At 38.7% G+C, this 23536-nt stretch overlaps 1 protein-coding gene across 2 annotated transcripts in view; it reads left to right on the top strand.

Moving 5' to 3' along the window:
* LOC106953897 (SPARC (osteonectin), cwcv and kazal like domains proteoglycan 2) overlaps window positions 1–23536 on the top strand; it is a 41820-nt gene that overhangs the window by 8628 nt on the left and 9656 nt on the right. Inside the window, exons 2-5 of one of the 2 annotated variants that reach the window (XM_015043001.1) lie at window positions 11001–11009; window positions 13743–13788; window positions 20269–20383; window positions 23277–23385. In XM_015043001.1, coding sequence (XP_014898487.1) covers window positions 11001–11009; window positions 13743–13788; window positions 20269–20383; window positions 23277–23385 — 279 coding nt within the window. The remainder of the gene's footprint in view (window positions 1–11000; window positions 11010–13742; window positions 13789–20268; window positions 20384–23276; window positions 23386–23536) is intronic. The other variant, XM_015043002.1, reaches the window with a different exon arrangement.

Below are 23536 nucleotides of genomic sequence, written 5' to 3' on the forward strand. Positions count from 1 at the left end.
CCGCAGCTACCCATAAATCATTGCCAATCTATGCAAATGCTTGATAGCAGTTGTTGCTGCCAGGGGAGTTACAGCCTGTAATTAGCTTTTGGAGGATTTAACTTCTTTACATAAGGACAGATTGACTTAGACTGCTTGTTTCTGTTAATAAACGAAATCATCATTTGAAACAGATTCTCTTACTTAATCAGATTATCTTTTTCTGTTTGTCAAATTTGTTTAATGATTTGAAAACTGTTGGTATGATGATGTAAAACAGAATAAATGAATATATATATATACACATAAATGTACTAACACTAATAACTTCATAAGTGTCTCAGTCATAAAATTGCAGAAGCAGAAATCTGGTGTCAAAACATTTAAACCATGTACAAACAATTAAACAACAAAAGCAATTTCCTCATAATCTGAGCGATCGTGACAGAAATATGTGGTCTGGTCAGCTTAATTTGGCTTGCAGTGTTTGTCTGGCTGACAATATGCAGCTGCAGAAAGGCTCTTGGTGTGAAATGAAGCGCGTTTAGGACGGCAAAAAGCTGTGTCACAGTTGGACCCTGGAACAAGCATTACCAGCAGGAGAAAGCAGAAATATTCAGCTGCTGAATCAAGCAATCAAGGCAGAGTAAAGGCAACACTCATAGCAAAATGCTGTTAATTGTCGACCGTACCAAGATTGCTGTGTAATACAGTGAAGATTTGAAATCAAACTGTAAAATATTCAGCTTTGTATTTTAGGTTGTTAGAAGTGTTTAATTGCACCTTCAGTGCAGTGCAACAATGTCAAACCATTAGATGAGCAGCATCTACAAGTGAAGTATTTCAAAAAGCAGACAGAGATCCAATTAAGATAACAAACACGGGACTAGAGGGCTGAGCGTTTTCTGTAGCGTATGCCAAGTTTTTAGCTTACAGCTGTTTAGAATTTATCTTGTTGCTGCTAAATACAATTTTCTGTCTGTCAGGCTGCGTTATCTTTGGTGTTTCTCATAGATTTCATTGAAAGAAAATAGGAACAAATTGGGTCTTTACCACAGGTTGAAAGCAACAGTTTGTCTAAAGATGCGATTTAAAATTGATCCTTTTTTCTGTTGCAGATGTAGGGATGCAGCCAAGATTCAATTTAATTTAGAAAAGGTTCGGGAACTGAGTCAAAAATCTGTGAAGAAGCAGTTAAAGTGTAGATTAATGAAGAGAAGATCCTTCAGAGAGCCAAAAGAAATGTCGCTCAACACTGCTCTAATGGAAAGTGAAATATAGAGGCAGGTAGAGATGGCTCGCAACTTTTGGAGCTGTTGAGCAGTAAACTCTGGTAACTTTGTGGAATTTGTGCACGTCTCATAAAGTGTCGTCTGACCCACTCGGTGCTTTGTGAAAGTATTCAAACGCCGTTCAACTTATCCAGATTTTGTCATACCACAACCACAAACTTCGATTCGACATTTTAGGATTGTATCTGACAGACCAAACCTAAGCAGTGTATAGCTGTAAAACTGAAGGAAAATGAATAACTTTTTAAACTATGTCTATTTTTAGATTAAAGCTGCTTCCAATCCTTTGGCAATGTGTCCCTTACCAACTTTGCAAAAAATGTAAATATTTTTGCAAAGCTGAAAATCTACCTGAAAAAGTGTAATTTTCATTTGTTTAGTTAAAATTTAAATTGTAATTTGTTTAATTAAAATGTAATTAAATAAAAAAAGTTTAGTTTTCAGAATTTAGAACAACATACATTGTCTAATTTTTACAAAGTTTATAGGAAGGCCAGGTTGGTGAGCCTTTTCCATAAATATGGAAAGTAAAGAAAGAGAGATAGCCCACTTAGAAATAAAAAGGACATAATTTGAGCAAAAAGAGAGAAATAAACCCCATTAAACTTCTCTTAAAGGCCTTGTGCCATTGGAGCCCTTCTGTTTTAGAAATAATTCCTCCCAGCAACAGTTTATAGCCAACACTGCTTCCAACCATCTCAGTAGGTTTTTCGATTTCTCTTGTTATTTGCACAGTTTTCCTCATTTCAAATAACATTTCTGCCGTTATTTGCCCATCTCTGTTGTTTGCACAGTTTCATTTTTACTTCTGGTAAATAGTCTGCTGGGTTTTAAATGCACAGACACAGTCACATTTTGCACAATTTGACATTTCTTCTTAAAACATTGATAAGAACTTTTGAAACTGTTCTTTCTTAATGCGTTTATGTTTAAAAACATTTCTACTTTGCTTTTGAAAGAGCCATAGTGAAGGGGCCAAACCATTCTGTTTTCAAATGATGGATTAGATGAGCGCTCTGTGAGATGTTCAAAGATATTGTTTTCTAACCTATACAGAACATGTGAATTTATACTGAGACCTTATTACGCAGAGATGGAGTTATTAACTAATTAAACTTCTGAAGGCAACTGGTTGCATGAGATTTTATTTATTAATCTATGGACGCTGAAGAAAATTGTTGGACATTTTCAAATCTTGTTTTGAAAACCACGAGCCATTTTCCTTCCACTCCAAATTGCTTTGTCCAGAAATTGCTTTAAAGCTGTTCCAGTAAATACAGTAACAATTTGTGCTCCTACAGCATTATGTTTTATGAGCTAGTTAACATAAAATAAAGCACCGATCTGTTCAGACAAAAGAAACATAAAAATAAGAAGCCATATTTTTGTTCCCCCCTGACATATATGTGTCTCCTAAGGACAATGAAATTATGATCAGATGACTGCAGTGACCTTTTTTGTCATCAGTCACAAACAGAAAGCAAAGATGCAGTTTTCACATCAGTAGGCAAACACTACAGCGGCAGCTTTGCATGCTACCAATGCTCTGCACGGAGAGAGTTAGTGAATGGGAGCGATTATCTCAGTGGAGATGATTAAACCTGGAATACAGCCTGCAAACATAGCTGTTTATACATTAGCCAGGTGGATTCGTATTGAGTCTGCAGAGCAAGGTTGTCCTAAATATAATCATGTTTGCCTTGGGTGGTGTAGTATTTTTGATGTATGTCTTTTTGCTGTCGCCATTATTGCCACCAACTGTCAGGGGTGGAGCTGCACTAAGTGAACGGCTAATCTAAGCGGCGCAGCCTTTATGACTTGTTCTTGGGTAAAAATAGACACAATAATATAAGGTGCTTGGGTTCAACCTGGCATTGATACATTCTTTGCTCTAGGCCACAAATCACTCACTGTTGAAACAGGATGACAGGTACCTTACAATTAGGCCAGGCAGCTACAAAAGCCGAGGACATGCTCTTGCCTGGGGAGAAACGGGCGCGCTCGCCATCTTCTGTGTGCTCACTCCGAACAAGAGGGGCTTGTCTGCCCCAGAGCTGCGTGTGAGAGAACTGAGCCTCGTCTTTGTATTAACTGTGCAATGCAAGGAGGTGTCAAGGACACACATAGAAAGGACTCTGATCCTGTCAGCGTACAAGTATGTTAGGCGTTTGGAGGATGTATTTGTTTGTGTCAGAGAAACTTGTAGTTTGCTGAGCTGACAGGGTAGTGGATACAGACTACAAAGGGAGATCAGAATGACCTTAATCATGACAATTTTACGGTGAGCAGAGCTAAAGTGTTAATAGTTTGGGTTTTTTTCCCCTCAGTTGAAAGAATCTCATTTCTCCATGATGGAGCCTTTCCTGGAGCCATAATGTGGCATCTCAGTGTGCATCCGTGTTTTACTGTAATTTCCCCCCACCGCTGCAGGAGATTAGCATTATCAGCAGCCACAACAACCCAATTTGTCCTCATTGCTATGGCAGGCGCGCAGAATTAAATGTAATCAGCCGGCTAGCATATTTAACTTAGATGGCCCTGTGAGGACCCTTATTCAGAACCCGGTGCCGAGTCGAATGGTCCGCTTCTCATGAAAATGTTCTTTTTAACTGAGCTGCTGGTGTTTAAACTTCTGTCTGACAGTTTGAAAGGGGCTTCAGTGGACCTGTCAGTCAGCGGACATGTTTAAACAGCTTGCACATTTGTTCAAATAGGCCTCCGAACAGCTAAACCCGTGATTACAAGGATTGATAAATGGCTGTAGTGTTTCATAACATGCGTGTTGACAATACTAATGAGTGCAGTGATTATGACTGCACAGTTGGATTATTGTTAGTATTTTTCAACCAAGTTTAAAAGGTTAATGCAAAAGTTCACAATGACTTTATAGGCAGATGTTCTGTCAGAATCAGACATTTAGAATTAGCTTTATTCGCCAAGTTTGTGCTCCGGTTATTCTTTGCACTCAGTAAATGTAAATGTAAGTACAGATTTAATATATAAATATATGTAAAAAGGAAAAACAAAATAAAACAAATACATCTTTTTCTTGTAAATTTGAATATATAAAGGACTTTTTTGTTTTGTTTGTTGTTTTGTTTTTTTTGTTGTTGTTTTTTACAAAAGAAGACAATATTCAGTTAGTGAAAATATGCATGGTATTGATCTGATAATACTTAAGTGGTTCACACAGTCCTTATCCTGGATGGCTGATCTGTGATTGGTTTATTTCCATAGATGTTTGATCCAAAGAGGTTAAATATACATATAAAAAAAAAATTGGCCATATTTCTACTTAAATGATCAGTAATTTTAACAATAAAATAAGTTGCATTAAAACTCAAAGATATTCTTAAAATATTCACATTGTGCAGGAGCTTCTGTTCTGTCATTTTTTGAATAGTGCTCACTGTATTCAATAAATCCTGTTGCATTCAGTGCACAGAAAGACGGCCGTGCTGGCTTTCAAAGGTTGACAGATAAGTTTCTGAATACAGTGTTCAGTTTAAAATGTGAAACTTACGAAGTTTGTTTTTCTTCCTCCAGGCGAAAAAGTCTGTTTGTTCAAATTTATTGAAGCAGATTTTATTTTCCCAGCCTCTTGTTGCCACATTCAATATTGATTGAAAGCCCTCTGAGTGAGGTCAGTGTGCCAAGACCAAACATGATTTAAGTTCATTCAACTGTTTGTGTATGCTGAGAACTTTTTTTTTGTGTGTGTGTGTGTGTTTGCAAATCAATACTGATGAGTCGAGTTTCTACAAAGCGAAAATAGCCCGCTTGCCAGATTTTGCGTTAGTCTTCTTGGAGGCTCTCCTTCTAACATTGTATGCAGAAGCACCGAGGTTCGACACGTTAAAGACAGTTGAGCATAAGCTCCGAGGTCCCTGGGGCATCTATGTGGAGCTCAACCTGGAGTCTCGCCTCCTCTCTTTCTGCCTCCTTGTTTTGCAAACGGATTGTGGGGGGTGGAAGCGATAAGATGCTGCAGAGACTCTGTTGTTCCAGGGTTCTGCTTTGCTCAGCAGTGTGATCCGACCGAATCCATTTATTTATTTATTTTTCTGCGCCGCTATATTCTCCAATTACTGCATCTCGCTGAGTATCCAGCGCTTCGATTTGACTGTGAAGCCTGCAGCAGCAAAGTGAACTGGGCCGCCGTTTGATCACTTCATCTGTGATGTGAGACTGCAGCTGAAGGATTCCTGAGAAGAGCACGTTGTGATATATTTTTTTTGTGACGCAACATCTTGAAATCTGCTGTTATTAGCTGATGGAATCTCCTTTTATGAAGAAAGCATTGTTGTTTCCAGTTTTTTTTTATTTTTATGTAGCCTGGGCATGAAGCATCTTGTGCTTTCACCATGAATTTAGTTTACCTAGCTGCATTTGTTTGCAGAAACTCAGCCAGCCTTAGTGTTTTCTGTATTTTAGCAATGTGCAAATGTTTTGGATGGACGCACGCTTTCGCAGCTGGCCACTTTGTTGCTCAACTAAAGAGACATGCCCTTCACTGTGCAGATATGGCTGCTGATTGTGCTTGCACTGCACTGCATTGCAGGCAGGCGTCTTACCTTGTGAAACAACATGTGTCCTTTGCCTGCAAAGCCCCCCGAGCGGTCCAGCACAGATGATCAATTTTATCCAGCTCTGTGTTGCTCAGCAGCAACTTAATCCTATAATACTCGGGAATTTGTTGCAACTGAGACTATGCCATATTTCTCTGTGGGTTTCTTCTGTTGTCTTTGAAATGTGATGGGAAAATCTCTGACTTCATATCCTGTGGTACACAGTTATCTTAAGAACAACACAATGCAACCACAGTCTGCCTCTGCTGCAGCAGAATTGTTTACATCTGTCACATTATCTGTAGTGCAAAAGCTATGACTTGCAAGCACATCTAAAGTTGTTGCTGTGGTTTCTGTTTCTTTTATAAGTGAAAACACAATTGCTTTTTTTTTATACCAGTCTCTTGCAAAAGTATCATAATCATTGCAACCACAAACTTCCATATTTTACTCAAACTACGTGACTGACAAATACATAGTATCATATATCTGCAAAGTGACAGGAAAATGTTATTTTTTTAACGCATGATATTTTGAAGTGTTCATTTGGATCCATTTGATAACCATTGACTGCAAAAAGTTGCCTTTAGAAGTTATATCAGTATAAATAAAGCTGTTCTGTGAAATAATAATAAAAAATAATAATAATAAATGTCCACTTTTTGGCTCTGGTCAGATGAGACCAAACCTGAACTGTATCTCCAAAATGCAAAACACTTTGTGTGTCCATGATGATGCATTGTGGCTGCAGCATTATGCTGTGGATATACTTTCGCTCAGCAGGGACAGGGAAGCAGGTCAGAGTTGATGTGAAGACAGCAGCCCTTGAAGAAAAGCTGTTAATGACTTGAGACCGGGTCGTAGGTTCAGGAACCACCAGCAGAACGACTATAAACATACAGCCAGAGGTGCATTTGAGTGATTTGGATCAAAGCATTTTCACATAGTAGAATTTCTCATCTAAATCGTTTATGGCATGACTTGACTCCATTGAGTCAGACTTGGATTGACCATTTTTGCAAACAAAAGTGGCAACAAACACAGTCTCATTCCTCAAACCTAACTCAAACCCACCGCTTTAATTGTAGTGGGAGGTTATTTAAATTTTTATTTGCAGAAACATTCACAAACCACACGCTATTTTTCCCACTTCGCAATTTTGTACAACACCGAATAAATGCTTTTGGGCTGCGGAATGTGAAAATGTAACTGGTTCAGATTAAAACAGTGAGCAGCGTCATTTCAAAAACTCTACAGTTCATTTACGATTGTTTGAATCTGTGGTTGGTCTGTGCCTTCCTCTGTTTGCCAAGTTCTCTGCGATTTTCTGAGACTGCGGGCCACAAACAGAACCAGATATTACCTCCACCACTCAGACCCCAGCATGCTGAATCGCAGAGACATAATGACACGGCGAAGCGAAGATGCACTCCCGCTGCTCCGGAAAGGATGGATTTAAGACAGCATCCGAACAGTGTGCCCTTTGCAGCAATTTAAAGTACAGGCTGGGGGTACGCAACTAATTCAGCTGCATTAATCAGGCAAAACACATTACCGTGCAAATCACGGCGGAGCGAAATGATGAGCTGACATTGTTCTGCCAGTCAAACAGTCTGATGCACATCAGTGATCCACTCGTATGACACAACCCGAGCACAGAGTGGAGCAATCAGCGGAGAAAAAGCCTCTGCTGGTTCTGTTCTTTCATTACAGACATGACCCAGAACACTGGTCCATCCATCAGCCTGTGTTTATCCAGTCACCGGCAGACTAAATGACTTCAAGAAGCTGGATAAATGACAACTAGTGGGGGATGCAAAACGTCCAGATCATCATTTAACCTCCATCTCATATCCGGCAGCTTAAGAGATGTTCTCTCGGCAAATATTGGCCTCAGAAAATCAATAAGGAATACTGCAGAGGATGAGGCAAGCTGTTATTGCACAGAGAGTGGGGGATTTCTTCTGAAAAGTTTCCCTACCTTTGTGTAGCTGATTGAATTGGTTCATGGGACAGTTGCAGGAAATATACCAAAGAATCAGCATCGTGATTTCAGACACTTACAGCCTACATTCCCATCCAGGCTCCCGTAGTTCCTGGTGCCAGTAGTTATGTTAGATTTGAAGTTTAAATGAAAAGAAAATGACCAGAAGATGCAGCCACGTGGAATTCTGGGTACTTTTTGGTTTTAATCTTTTTTGCTGATTCTGACGCTTTATTTAAAAATGTTATTGAGCCTCGCAAAAACAAGTCATATCCACTTTTGTATAAAATAATTATATGTTTATAAAGAAACGTGAAATGTCTATCAAAGCTGTTTAGCTTTTCTTTTCTGCATTTCATTGAGTTCTGGAAGAATTATATCACTCCAAAACACAACATTGTCTATTTTCCACTGTCATTACTTTTTTGTTTATTTTGATCTTTGAAGTTTATGTCTTTCTTTATTTTGCCTTTAAAAATGTTGGTCTATATGGCCTGATGCTATTCTCTGATGCTTTTTGGCAATTTATGACAGATTCTATTTGTTCAGTTGTTTATTATACTGTCAAATGGTCCAGAGCTAATCTCCGGGCTTGCAGAAACGTCCTGTCGGCTTAAAGAACTTGTAAAATAGATGTCATTATTTTAGACATTATTATATGGCACCAAATCCAGTGTGTCACAGTGAGTAACTGGAGCAGTGCGAGCCAAATCCCATTACAAACGGCATTGAACTTCATATCTTTGAATGAGACAGACATGCAGTTAAACGGTTTAGGAGCAGCCCTGCTGCAGTCATGCTGAGCTGGAATCCAATGTGCATAAACATTTTTGATGTCAGTGCTCGTGATTCAAATGTTTTTTGTTTTTTTTTTCTGTGCTGCAGCACTGGCTGAGGTTTGCAGCTGGCAGGTTGAGGGGTTTTTAGTGGTATTTATGTCTCCAGCAGACAAGGCCCTGGCAAGGTGAGCTAGACGTTAACTCAGAGGAGTGCAGTCAGGCTTGCGGCCAAACGTTGTCAGCCTAATGCCGGCAAGCAGTCCAGGAGGAGCAGTCGCAGCATCTGGATAGTCAAGCTCCATTAGGCTCCTGGCTCTGTTTTACACCGGCTTGCGTTACAGCCTTGTTGACAAATGGCAGGAGAGGTGGTGTGTGTGATATGAATCAGCTCGGGGGACCTCCAGCTGATTCATTCCCCCGCCGTTGCTCCCTGATCTTTCCCCTCCCTCCTTAGCTGTTGTCGAGGAACTCTTGCAGCTGCCTCCCTAGGATTCATGGGGACAGCATTAGCTCTCAACCTTGGTGAAGGACTAAACACAGTTGCTGTCCTTGTTGTCACACTGCTGCTGACAAAAGAAAAGGACCTCTGCGTTTAAACCCTTTCTTGGTCTTATGTCAGTCCAGGCAACTGCAAAATCCTTGCAGCTAATTAACTAAGTACATCGGATGTAAGGGTTGAGCATCTTTGATGTAGTCTGATTCTCTGCCTTATGGCTAGTGATCTGTAATGATATGTTTATGGGAAATTTCAGCTTTTGACCTTTTACTATTAATTTCAGTGTCAAGATGCAAACCTGACAATGAAAGGTTGCTTTCTATGATGATGTAGGTGTTACTGTTACAACAGCTTTTCTGTATGATATTTTGGCTTTTACCAATTATAAATAGATTATTTTCCAGGAAACTTTATGTCAGATTCAATGTAGGAAGCACAAGGCTATAAAAATGGCAGCTAACTGTATGTATATATCTATAATATACAAATACATAATATGTGTATATTTTTTTCTACATTTTTGGTCACTTCACTGCAACTGCTGTATTTTTTGTAACCTGATTTAAAAAAAAAAAAAAAAGAATAAATTGCTCCCACACGCTTGACTTGATGAATGTGTTTCCATTGTGTTTGTGAATCCAGATAAAGTAAAACAGATAAAGCAGTGAAAAACAACTAAAAAAACAACAACAAAAAAACAGAGCAGACTGCAAAATTACTACCTAATAAAGAAACTTTGGAAACAAAATGTCAAGTATTGATTCAAAACAAACAAACAAAAAAAAAAACTCTTCTGACTTGTTAAATCAGAAATAATTTTTCACAGCTAGTTGTAGGTTTGGTCTCTGGAGAGCAGCAGCAGCAGCAGACCTCAAAGTTTACAATAACTCCTTATGTGGAATCAGAATCAATGACATACCCAAGCTCTTTATTTTGTGGCTTGAGGCAAAGTTGCATTTGTTCTCTACTCATATTCATGCCATTTACAGAGCCACACAATTCTAAATCTCAAGATTTTAACAGAGTGGAGCATAAACTTACCCTCTATGTGGACAATGTTGTTCTGTGTTTGAGTGACGCTGAGCTAACTCTTTCAAAAGTGATCAGTTTCTTTTGCAAAGGTTAATTGTTAGAATACAAGTCACTTATTGAAAAACCAGAGATTTAGTCTCTTATGACTTACACTTTCACCATGTACTGGTGCATATATGTTAAAAGAATGTGCTGTTTTATACGGTAGTATAATGAGGCAAACCGTACAATGTTGTGTTTCTCTTAAACACACTGCTTTTCTGGAGGATAAAACACACAGGGGGAGGATGAGGTGGGTATTGATGTGCAATGCCCTTGGACTGAAACCAGGGAGGTGAAATGGGATAAAAGGGAAACCGTCACTGATATGTTGACTCAAGGTTATCCTTTAAAGAAGCTACATCTCTCTGTCGTCAGCTCTTTGTTTAGTTTGTTCTTGCCGCTACGATAGAAAAACGTCCCAGCTTCCCGTTGAATTTAAAGACGTGTCCTCACAAAGCTTACAGTACTTACAGCTAAAAACACAACTTCTGAGCTGGAAGAGAGAGACTGTTGCTTTCTGGGATGCAATCACAGACAGCGAATGGAGCCCACCCCTTGCGCTCAGGACCTCTGCCAGCGAATAGAAGTGGCAGCTGATCATTTTCAGTTAATAGGTTCAAATAATCCCCTGTGATTGTCTTATGCGATCCCTGGAGACTACATGTATTTGCAATCAGTGTGTTATGGTCTGACAGCCTAACTCCTGCTATGGCCAAATGGCTCTCTACATGCTAAACACTGGTAACAAGAAATCTGTTATAAATTTTAACACGATATATATATTCTTTTCTTTCTCCATTCCCTCCACGCTGCTGGTTTCTGCCACAGGAAGTTGAGGTTAGTCTCTCCTTGTCCTTTGTTTTGTGTTGTGCTGTTCTGTGCCTTGCAAAAGTATCAATATGCCTAGAACCTTTTCTCCTCCTCACCTTAAAACCGTAAACGTCAACGTGTTTTTTTTTTCTTTTCCAGTTTAAAGTGACAAACTACCACCAAAGGGAATAACTGCGAAGTGGAAAGAAAGTGCTGACATGGTTTTTACATGTTTACAAATGTGTGCAAATAGCCGTCTTTACTTTAATGCCACTAAATAATATCCAGGACATTCGAGACCCGACTCAACCAAAGCTGCAATAAACTGATTTAGGTAAAAGATAAGAGTCCGTAGAGTGGCATTGGTAAAGTCCAGACCAAAAACGTAGCTGAGAATCTGTGTTTTAAAATTCATGTTCACAGATGCTCTACATCCCATCTGACTGAGGTTGAGCTGTTTCGTAAAGATGAATGATGAGAAGCAAAGCTGGTAGAAACATATCCCAGCTGCTGGAATTGCACATGAAGTAGTCAAGCAGTTTTCAGATTTTCATAATTCATAAAAATCCTGCATCGCTTTCCTTCATCTCCACAATTATTCATTGCTTTGTGTTGGTCTATCACACAAAATCCAATAAAAACTGTTGACGTTTTTACCAAAAAAAAAGCAAAAAAAAAAAAAAAAAAGTTCAAAGATAAATACGATTGCAGGGCACGGTAGTATGTGTTTGTTCAGTCGCGTCTCGCAGGCTGCCTGATGGGTGAGAGATAATTCTTTTTAAAGCACAAACACACACCCAAATCAATATAATACAGCATATATTTCTGCCGCAGTGGAGTGCAGCCTTTGACTCCAATTCAGCTGCAACACAAACACATTCGGAGTTAGGCGCATTAACATGCAAAACACAAACAGCTAAAAAACTTACAGCCAAAGTCAAACTCACAGATGCTTCACTAATGATGAAATAATACGAAACGCAACTCATGAATAAGAATGTATTCTGTCTGAGATGGAAACTGTAATATCAGGGATGGAAATAAAAGAAAAAAAAAAGGTAAAAACTCAAAGCGTATTCTTTTTATCTCTCACTCTGTTCACAGTATTTGGAGCTGCCTTTTGGGTGTTCTTGTTCAGCTTGACTTGAGAGCTTAGTCTCCGTATCCCCTCACCAGAATAAGTCTGAGCTAAAATGATCAGACCTGATCCTCGGGGCCCTTGCTAGGACTTGTGCCAAATAGCAAGCAGTTGATCCTCGCTGTCCTGACAGAAGGAGAAATGGGTCAGAGTGGATGAAAACGGGCGAAACAGAATTTATCATTCCAGCACAACGGCTTCAGGGACAACTTAAAAAAAAAAAAAAAGTGTTCGTTTGTAAATATTCCCCGTTCACGGCGCAGGAGCGGTGATGTATTTAAAGTTCAGAGCCTGGCTTTGTGAAGATTGCTTTATTTTAGAAACTATGCCTGCATGATTCAGAATGTGTTTAGATCTTCACTCTTTACCGGGGAATGTAAACAGACCTCTTGCTAAAGATCCTCAGGATCCCTGGTGCTTGCTCAGTTTTCCCAGAACTGCAGAAGTGTAAAATTATTTTTGATGTGAGCTTGTTCTCTGACGTGTCGCCAAGTCAACGAGTCAAGGAGGAACTGTGTTAGTAAACACAATACATGCTTGCAAAGGCGTGTAACAACTGAGCCTTTTGTTTTATTTGAGTCTTACTCCGTAGACGTAGCAGAAAAATAGTAGGAAATGACAAATGATTGTCCATTTTTTTGCAAGTTCAATCTGTAAAGTATGACATTTGTCCTCCTGAGTTAAAATTATATTATAGATAATCTTCTTTCCCATTGAAATTCAAGGCAGTTGTGCGATAGCTGGATGTAGTTTGGAAGAAAACAACATGCTGTGTCTGTTAATCGCTGCTTGTTTGCATATAAGACCAGCTTTACCTACTCCACTGCACACTGGGGTACGATTAGTTGTAGCTTCATGTCATGTCGATACTAAAACACCTGGAGGGAATTCAGCTTAGGAAGTTTGCTTAGGTTTGTTGCTCCAGCTGCAGCTTCTGTTTTTATATTGTTATGGACAATAACAGGCAAGATTTCATTAGTTTTCTTTTCTTGCGTCCATACCCCAGCCTTCCTCGAAGACATGTGGTTTTCAAGACTTCTTCAAAAAGAAATCTCACAAGGAGAGCTGGCGTTTATGTTCAACTCCACCCCAAAGTCATTACTTTGTAAGAGAAAAAAATAGCACAAACCCATTTTAGAAGAGCTGGAGATCTCACGTTTCTCTACAAATTCTCAGTTTAATTTAGATCTGGACTTTGAATAGGCCATTCTAATGCCTGAATATGACATGATCCTTTGTAACTTCACCACAGTCATTTAGGGTCTACCATACTGTTGTAAGGTAAACCTTTGCAGTATGATACCATCACCCTTTACGGTGAGGATTGCATATGTAAGGTGTTGGTTTTCAGCCACATACAGTGTTTTAAACATCCATCCACGCTAGTACCTTGAAAAAAACCTACACATTCAGTAGGAAACATGCAAACTCCCTTCTGCATAATAACCTCAGCAAATGAAGTCAGTTCTGAATGTTATTTATAGCATATGGCTCACTTCTTATATATTCTTTAATTATGTATGCTTATCTGGATTTCCATTATCTCATGACTTGAGCTTCCCTGTTGTTTCTTTCTGGCATAAATAATTAAATCGAATAATGCAAATGTTTTTGTTCTACAGGACGACTACATCAGAAATGCTGAGGAGACCACCGGCTCTGACGAAAGTGAGTGGCAAAAATGAAAGTTTTTATTTTTGTTTATTTTTTGTTATTTGGCCAGAAAGAGCAAATAAGTCTAAGCTTTGATTTAAAGTGTTCTTTTACAATAATATACACTATTATCAAGACAATCATGTTATAAAAAAAACAAAAGGAAAATATCGCTTGCCATTATGCATCATTTCTAGGCAATAAAATGGCCTGGCACCTATTGTGAAAGCATTGACTTCTTTTAGTACTTGCTGAGGTCAGACAGCTGGATTGGAGCACTTGGCTATGGTACCTGAGCTTTGCTGAGGGTGAGAACACAGCTGTGATTCAGAAAAGTAGAGGTTGTGCCTTCAGTTGGATCCATTAGTTAGAAAAAAGCCAGCTATAATTGCTTTTGTTGCCGAGAGCTCAAGTCAGAACTCCCACCAGGCTTCATTTTCATCCACAGGGGTCGGTTCCTTGCTGAGAAAAAGAAAATCTCACCTTTCGAAATTCAGCTGCGGAGGAGGAACAGAGAACATGTGAATGCGAACTTTAGCTACCAGAGAAATATTGTTATTTACCTTGGGCATTTAGAAAATTTACTCAAGGAGAAAGTGCTTTCACAGATTTCCTACTTTCACAAACAAGTTCTTTAAAATCACTGAAGGACCTCCATATGCAGAAAAAAGTATTTATTCTCCGGGTGAATGGCATTTCAATCACCTCCAAACCTCGTTAACTTTCCTTTTTTTTTTTTTCCTGATACGTAATAGAGATTTCAAATAATTAAATTGTTATTGTAAAAGGGAGCAACACAACAAATGGTTACATTTTTGGAAGTTTTCAGCAAATCTGAAGTTACTTAAGACATTTCTGTAAAAAACATCAGGTGCAAGAATTGAATCGCAAAATACATAATATAAATATTATGCAAGACTAATGGATTTCAATGACGTTGCTAAAAGGAAGATTTCAGACAACATGTAATGTAAAAAGTTGTTACACAGCCAAAATAATCACCAAATAATAATAATAAAAAAAGAAGAGTTTGAAAAATTTAAAAAATGCCCGATGGGTGCATAGGGGTTAGATAAATCTGTGGACCTTTGATGTCAAATCAGCAGCTACAGTGTGTTATATAAGCTGTTTTAAACAGATTTCTGATCCACTGCCACCCAGGAATATTCATGCTCTGCCGGGTCTAATGGTTCAGACTTTCCCAAGCAGAAGATTGCCGTGTTTTTGCCAAAATGCCTGCCGTTAACAGTTTGTAATTTATGCTGTAGTACAGTAGGTCACACTGGAGACAAACCTTTATAAAGCAGACTTCATCAGGTGCCATGATGAATCAGTGATTCCTAAACATCACAAAGAGATGATCATGTTCAAATTCCATGTTAGGCAGTCTGAAAAAAAAAAAAAGACACTTTCACACATGCATCTACGTTTCAGCTGCTGTGTTTCCAGTTTAGCTTCAGCTGAGATGTTGGGTGGTTGCTTTGCTTATGCAACTGTTCAGTTTTACTCTCCATCCAGCTTTGGGCTCACTCTTTGAAAGGTCAGAATAATAAACTGTGTCATCAATCATTTCACACACACACACACACACACACACACACACACACACACACGCACGCACGCGCACACACCTATATATGCACATTGCAGCTAATTAGCAGGCCCTTTTCATTAAGACCCTGGTGAATGGGGAGTACTGAAGAGGGGGGTGTCGGACTTAACACCCCAGCCGTGCTGCCTTAAGCTGGAATTTTTCCCCACTCATCTCTGAAAACAACAAGAGGAATAACTTGTGTAATCCTGTAAAATAAAAAAAAAAATGCTTTGCTTGCTGGAGTGTGGGTGGCGTTCATTTGAATACAATTGATTTCATACCCCATCACAGCTCCCTCTGGGACTAATTCTGCAGATCTAATTGATCAAAGACGTCTTCTTTGCAAATTTCCCAAGACAGGAAAGACTCCTGGAAGGTGCAGCAGCAGACCTGCAACAAAAGACACATCAGAAAATTTCAGCCTCTGACTGCCTTTCAAGTGAGCTGATTGAGACATCAGCTCAACAGATTGCATTTAAGGAATGCTCTAAAAGCCTGATGCTCTGACTTAACAGAGGAGCTGCCGTTCTTGACCCTGACATCTTTTGTGTGAACCAATTTAACTTTTTTTTTCTTTTTGAATATTTTAATAAAAATATTCCGTTCCAGCTTCTATAACTTTCACAAATCGCAGAACATATCTCATGAGCTGACAGTCTAATGGGCCCGACTTCCTTAGACTTTAATATTTTAGAAGCACAATGAGTGACCAAAAGTCTTTCCAATGTAGGCTTTATTTTAGCCCACTGTGCTTCAGTAAATGGAAAACAAATGGATGTCGAATGGGTCCGCTGATGATCTCAGGTGCCATGTTGATATGTGGGGATTCTGATGGGAAAACATGTCAGAAATATGGAATGCAAAAGCAGATGGATTTCTGCAGAGGCGTGATTATAACGAGAGAAAATGGGCGCAGTGTTCCAGTACTATGAAAAAGTATTGACTCCCTTGCAGATTTAATATCTTTTTTTGTCACTTAAATGTTTCAGATCATCAAACACACTTTGAAATCAGTCATTTGCCAGGCTGGTGCCTGTTTGTGTCAGTGAATTCTTGATTTTACAAGTTTGCAAGCCAAACAGTAGAGCAGCTGCGTAAGGATTTCTTAATAAAGCAGTTTGTGAGATTAGATCAAATCTGTTTGTCTTTGAGTTTCAGAATACATAAATTATGTTTATAATGTGAAGCTACACATTGTTGTTGGAGTCTATAATAATAATAATAATAATAATAATAAAAACCATTCAACTTTTTTCACAAGAACAAACTGCAATATTGTGAGGAATTATGACAACAACAAAAAAAAAAAAAGTGAAGTCAAAGTTCATCATATATGCCTGTTCGGAGAAAGCATTAAGTTGCAAGCAAGTGAACAAAAATAATAATGGATTTAGGATTAACATGGGCAAAAAGTGTATTTCATACTTATTTATTATCATTTAAATGCAATTTTCTGCACAGTTAAAAACATAAATAACCTGCAGTGTAACTGCAAATTAAAAAATTTACCTCTTGAAAGCTTCTGACTCATGTTTTCCACCACATAATAGCAGGAGGTAAAATTTTAAACAGCACAATGCATCTAAAATATCTGACTCTTCATTATAGCATCTTAGTGCTGCATTCGACACACATGAGATCATACCAATTGACACTAAAAGACGGAAAAGAAAAATAGACAGCATAATTAAAGGCTGGTTCAAATCTTTCTGGAAATATTTTGTGTCATTGGGTAGTTATAAACCGGAATAACGAGATATCACATGATGTTCCTCACGGTTTTATTATTTGGTCAATTTTATTCTCAGATTATGAAATACTACAAAGTCTTTTACAACACATGTTCTGATGATACACAAGTCTACATATATGACTGTGCTGCCACATGAGCCCGGTCCACTTCAGTTAAAACTGAAAATATTAGGATTTATGGTTGTTTTTCTCGTAAAGCTCAGAAATACCAGCATCCAGTTTTTGTTTTTTGTCCTTCCTGTTCATTTTGAAGATTCCATTTTTTAAAGCTTGTGCTCTATGGATAATATCATGAATTCATAATGAGCTTTTGTGTTTTTTTTTTATTTAAAGAGAAAATAATGGACTGCGAAGCCTCAAAAAGTCATGAATTTTTACATGAACAATGTGTAGCAATCCATCTTAAAGATATGACTCAGCAGGCAGCTATGTTTAGATGTCTGCCTGTAATAAGCATATGACAAGACCGGATAGACCCACTCATATAACGAATGATTAACAAAAAGCCCCTTTTAATGTTTTTATAGGTCTGTTTTATTTGGGAGTATTTTATGTTGCAGGGGTTTGAGTAAGGTTAGATGGAGTTTTCATTTAAGACTGCCAGCACCTTAATTCAGATGGTGCAAAGGCCAAATTTGCTCATATGTGCAATGAAGTTTGTTTATTGTTCCTCTGCTGGGACAAATCAAAGTGTAGTGGTCACAAAGTCTTTTATATGAAATGTTTTTTTGTTTTTTTTTGTTTTTCAAATTTTATGAGCTATGAGCTCTACACGACTAATAAGAAAACTAGTGAGTCTTTGTAGCCTCTTGCATAATATTATCTGGCAACTGGACGAATCTAGAGCAAATACCCGTTTCTAGTGTTGCTTCAGTTGCTGATGTTCTAACCTGCGTCTGTTTGTATTCATTTATTTGTTTTATTTTTATTTGTGTTTAAGAAAAATGAAAAAGACAGCAAAATGAAACAATGTTTTTCTTGAAAAATCCCAAAGTTACAGAACCAAACAAACTACGGTCTTCTCTTGGGAGAACTGAATATGTGGATTTGCACCATATCATAATATCAGTTCAAAGATAAATTACTCACTTTTGTCCAACATTGCAAGGTAAAAAAAAAAAAAAAAAAAAAAAGTTTTACGTAAGATAGTTTATAAATTTAGTGGAACTGTGAAGTAGCGATAAGATTAGATAGATAGGAGATCAAGTGTGTATGCCATGGAGAATGTCGTTACTTATCTTTCAAATTTCCAAAAGATTGCCAACAATTTATAATCTAATGTTTTACATGAGAAATAGAACTAACGAATGAATGCCTTCAACCTGCTGTTTTTGCTTAAATCCCGTCTTCCAGGCAAAATAAACAGTTCCCACAGTAACAACTTCCACACAGAAGCTGTTGCCATGTTGCAGAATGGGCTTATATAAAAACAACTGATGATGGCATGCTCCCCCACAGTACTGTCATACTAACATGCTCACAGTATGTTTTTTTTTCCTCTCCTAACATACGTTTAATGTTGGAAGAACTCAGCAACAGTAAGTTTTCTGGAGCTCAGCTCGAGTTGAGACCTTATTTCTCCGTATATTACACAAGGATTTCATCAGCTGCCATCCCCCAAAGCATCACAATTATTATTTTTACTACACTTGCAATCCGACTCTGGGTCAAGACTTGCATGATGAACAAAAAAAAATCTCTAATTAAAGCATTTAAAAAGGCTACTAATGACCTAAATGTAGCTTATATTCGTCTATTAAAGGTGATCTGGAAGTATTGGTGAAAAAAATTGATAACTGGAATGAAAAGTATTCCTCGAAGGGTTTTTCAAAAACGACCACTGTTCCTAATTAGGCTGAACATTTTTGCACATTTGTTTAACAGAGGATGAATCAAAAGCATTTTCTCTGAATGCATCTACATAATTTTGTCTTGAAGTTTGCTTTGAACTGATGTAATAATTATCACTGTTAAAATGCACCAGGTAGTGAAGTGCAAGACGAACAAACGCTCATTGTTAAGCAACGGCACGATGAAAGGGTAGTCATGCAAAAACACTATGAACAATTTATGTTTTCTCAAATTATGCGTGGGTTCTTTAGAAAGTCTTCAGTTTCATTCCACCCAGCTCCTTAAGGTGGCACCTAGACACCGGATCTGCAGAAGTCTGGCTTTCCGCCGTTTGTTTAATGTCCAAGTTGACTGAAACAGCTGCTTGAAGCTGACTCAGGATCTCACAGCTTAAATTTCTCTGGGCGCCTGCCCCCCCCCCCCTCCTTCCCCCTCCTGCCAGTCACTTTTAATTCGATGTAGAGCCTCTGAGTTTTCTGAGGCGACAAATGGACTGCGAAGGTGCGACATCCACTTTCCAGTGGCATTGACCGTTGGCTGAGGCAGGTGGAGGATGCTGTGCTATTTCCGTCTCGGTCTATCAGTGGAAAAGAGGCTGGCATTGAACCGCTTGACTCTCTGAAAAGATGTGTGGGGGGGGTGGAAGAAAGATGTGGAGAAGAGAGGGTGGGGGTCTGTAGGGAAGAAAAAAGGGAACGCATGAGACATGGGAGTGTTTGTTTCTGTGTGTGTGTGTGTGTGAGAGAGAGAGAGAGAGAGAGGAAGCAAGATGGGGAAAGACAGTGACGAGTTGACGTGGGGGAAGTGAGATGTGGCAAGCCGAGAGGAGAAGATGCTCAATCAGTGCTGTCAGGTTCCCTTGCAGTCAGAGACAACTGCCTGAGACTGCAGGCGATGCTACAGATGATGTGCCGCCTCACTAATGACAACCGGGCGTCTATGTTTTTGGCAGTGCAGACAATTGGCTCATTTGTGAAGCGCTGCTGGAATTATTTTTCCACCGCGCACTTCCTGATTTCCATTGCGCTCGCTTGCTCGTGCGAAACATAGTTTTGCGAGAATTTCAGGCGGAGTATTGAATCAACAGAAATCGATAATGCTGCACAAAGAAATGGCAGCTCTCCCTGTTTTGGGCATTCTCGATCATTCCCCCGAACACTTGCTGCTTGTCAAAAGGAACAAACAGCAACGACATGCCTCTCTTTTTCAGAAGATGAAAAAACACGGAGATTTCAAACTTTTTAGCTGTGACTGACAACTCTGCATCTACAATGTTGATTTTCGTTATGCATTCACAGCTGTCGACACCACTAAGGACCCCTGCCAGAATGTGAAGTGCAGTCGGCATAAGGTGTGCGTTGCTCAGGGCTACCAGAGGGCCACATGCATCAATCGCAAGAAACTGGAGCAGAGGTAGGAAAGGTTTCAATCCTTGAATAAGAATGGGCCTTGGTTTATTTCTGCAAAAGACGATGTGTAATCTGAGTGGACAAGCAGTGCATTGCCAAAGTATTAATGCCCTTTTGTAACAACTATAAATGTCAGTGTGTTTTCTTGGGATTTTATGTGACAGACCAAAACAATGTATATAAACCATTCTGTTGTACAATGTACATATACTGCTGTTTTTTTTTTGGTGGACAGCTTAAGAAAACTGCAGAATGCCTCTGGTGTCTGTTTAAAAGAGGCTGAAACTGCAGAAACACTGTGAGGGGGAAAAAGTAAAGCTTCTGAAACTGTGATATTTTAAAATCACGATACACCAACCCCACACTGAATCATTTATTCTTAGAACTATTGCCAAAGCAGATGCAGTGCTGGGGGAAAAAAAAGAACAAAGCACTGAGTTTTGTTTTGGTTCTTGTGTTTGTGTAGCTTTATATTCTTAGATTAAAGAATATTTGGAGATATGCATGACATCACATGAGGAAATGTTACAACTTGTAGTCACGTTAACTGCAAATTGAGCTTGAACAATCAAAACTTACCAAATGCCACAACTCAAAAGAACACTGTTCCCAAACTCCCCAGAAAAATTGTCTTTTACAATCCATATGCACGCTAATATTAAGTTTGATAAATGGTAATGACCTCAACCCCATTAAAAATTCATAAACGTTGCTTGAAAGCTGAGTCACGCCGAGGCATGAACATATTTAAATGAGCCCTGCAAGAAGAGCAGCCAAATATTTAAGTCAGAATTATTCCAGCAGCTTCTTAATGTTTTTAAAAGAAGCGTTTGGGTTTTCTGCAGCTAGTTAAGGGACATTTTATCCAGATATATCAGGCTTTATATATAAATTTGAAACAGTTTGATTTAGAGAAAAATCCACAACACATTCCAGACTCACGTACTAAAATACAAAATACATTTTTATTTATAAAAATCAGTGGTTCCACCTTGAAAATATAACATCCATCTATTATCTATACTCTAGTGTTGCTGGGGAGCTGGTGCCTTTCTCCAGCAGCCATTGGACAGGTCATTAGTCCTGCCACAGGAAAACACAGGAAAAGCAACCATGCACACACACACTCACACCTAAGGGTGATTTAGATTTTTAACCAACTGCTCTACCATGCACCCCTTGAAAAAAATCATAAAATCCCACAATTAATCCCATCAAAATTGACAATGGGAAGTTTAAGCTAAAGATGATCGTATGTAAACCTTTGTGCGGCACTGCGGCGCCTGCATGTAGGTTCCTCTCTTCACAAAGAATCCTTCCTGTTCAGTTGTAGACATCTTTTTAAAAGCATTTATCTTCCCCTGAGTTCATTTGTTCCACTTTGATTGAAAAGCAAATGAGCAGTGTTGCCGCCTGAAACGAATTAATGGAGTGAATTATTACTACCTGAGAAGTCTATCTGCAGCGACAGGCGTTTATCTTTTTCAATAAAGTGCATCATGTACAGACTCGCTGCTGAGCGGAGGTTAGGGGTGTGTGTGTGTGTGTGGGGAGGGGTAATGAGTGAGAATGTATCTGCACCAAATCATCCCAGCACCAGTAAATAACGACGCTAGCAGCCGAGCCTGATGCTGTTACCTGCTAAACACGAGGACTCTCGGTTTGTTGGCTGCTATAAAAACCAGAAAAAGGACAAGCTGTTGAATATTGGATCTGTTCAAAGAAATTACAAAAATATTTTCTCGCTTTTGTCTGATTTAAATTTCACACTCCTAGGAAATATATCTGCCTTGGAGGTTTGTGGAATGGAATTTTATCTCGCTGACAAAAACAGTTGAGGAGACGAGATAAACACAAAAAGAGTGGCTGGATTCGGTCGCAGTCAGGGGAACAATCAAACCAACAACTGCAGTCTAAATAGTTCTGTTGTCAATGACTTGATTGGATAGCATCATGAAGCAGTGTTGTGTAATCAGGCTGTCGTGTTTTGACTTTGCATGAAGCCGGTTGGTTTTATGGAACCAGTTTGTACATCAGGACGCTCACACCTGTCATCCCACTACATATCATAAAAAAAGCACCATTGATTATTTTTGCTTTGAATGTTAGTGATGTAAAAAGTCTGCACACCTGTGTTAAAATTACTTTTTTTTTTTTAATGTATAAAATCCAGCTACTTCCAATTATAGAAAATCTGATTAGAGTAGAATTTTTAAAATGAATTCTGATTAAATATTTGACAATTCTTCCTAGAATTGGTAGAGTACAACCCGAAAACCACTAAGCCTCAGGCTTACCATAAACTGGGACATTCTGGAGCAACTGTGAAGAGAGTTTAAGATTAGCAGAGTGTGGGAAGGCATAAACCAAAACCGACGCGCTTCCTATGAAAACTGAGAACGTTACACCACCAAACATGGTGTTTGGCAGCATCATGCTGAGGTTCATTTCACTGATGGCAGTAATGGTGAACTGCACAAAATGGATGAATAGTGGAGAACAATAAGGAGCAAATTTAAATGAGCTTTGCGGTTTCTGTTGAGAAAACTGGTGTGAAATGTATTAAAAGTTTTTTTTTTACCTAAAGCTTGTTGATGACCACAATGTGTGCAGTTTCTCCACAACTGTCTTAGGGATGTTTAACCAAGTATTGTTAAATTTATTTATTGAATATATTGCACACTTGTCATCCTGTGTTGATAGGAGAAAATTTACAAATGTAACTTTTAGAAACAGTCTCCACACCGGAAGAAGAAAGGCCAAAAATAAATACTTAAAAGCCCAAACAGTGGATATTCTAGTCAGCTTTGAGTGCTTACAACCTTTTGACCTGGACTGTATTTTGCAGATGTGAATGCTAGAAAGAGTATCTTTTCTTTTTTCTCTCTCATCCTCAGAGTTAAACAGTCAGGACAGCAAGAGCTACGTGAAAGCAGCTGCAAGCCTTGCCCTGTTGCCGCATCTTCACCAGTATGTGGCACCGACGGACACAACTATGCTTCAGAGGTAAGAAAACACACAAACACATATACGCATATATATATATATATATATATATATATATATATATATATATATATATATATATATATATATATAAAAAAGAAAAAAGAGAGGGGGGCTGTGTCAACTCTATAAATAAACACATGAGCACCAC

The sequence above is a fragment of the Poecilia latipinna genome, unplaced genomic scaffold, assembly GCF_001443285.1.
Source record: "Poecilia latipinna isolate Pla-1442-1.1 unplaced genomic scaffold, P_latipinna-1.0 Scaffold611, whole genome shotgun sequence".
Taxonomy (NCBI): Eukaryota; Metazoa; Chordata; class Actinopteri; order Cyprinodontiformes; family Poeciliidae; genus Poecilia; species Poecilia latipinna.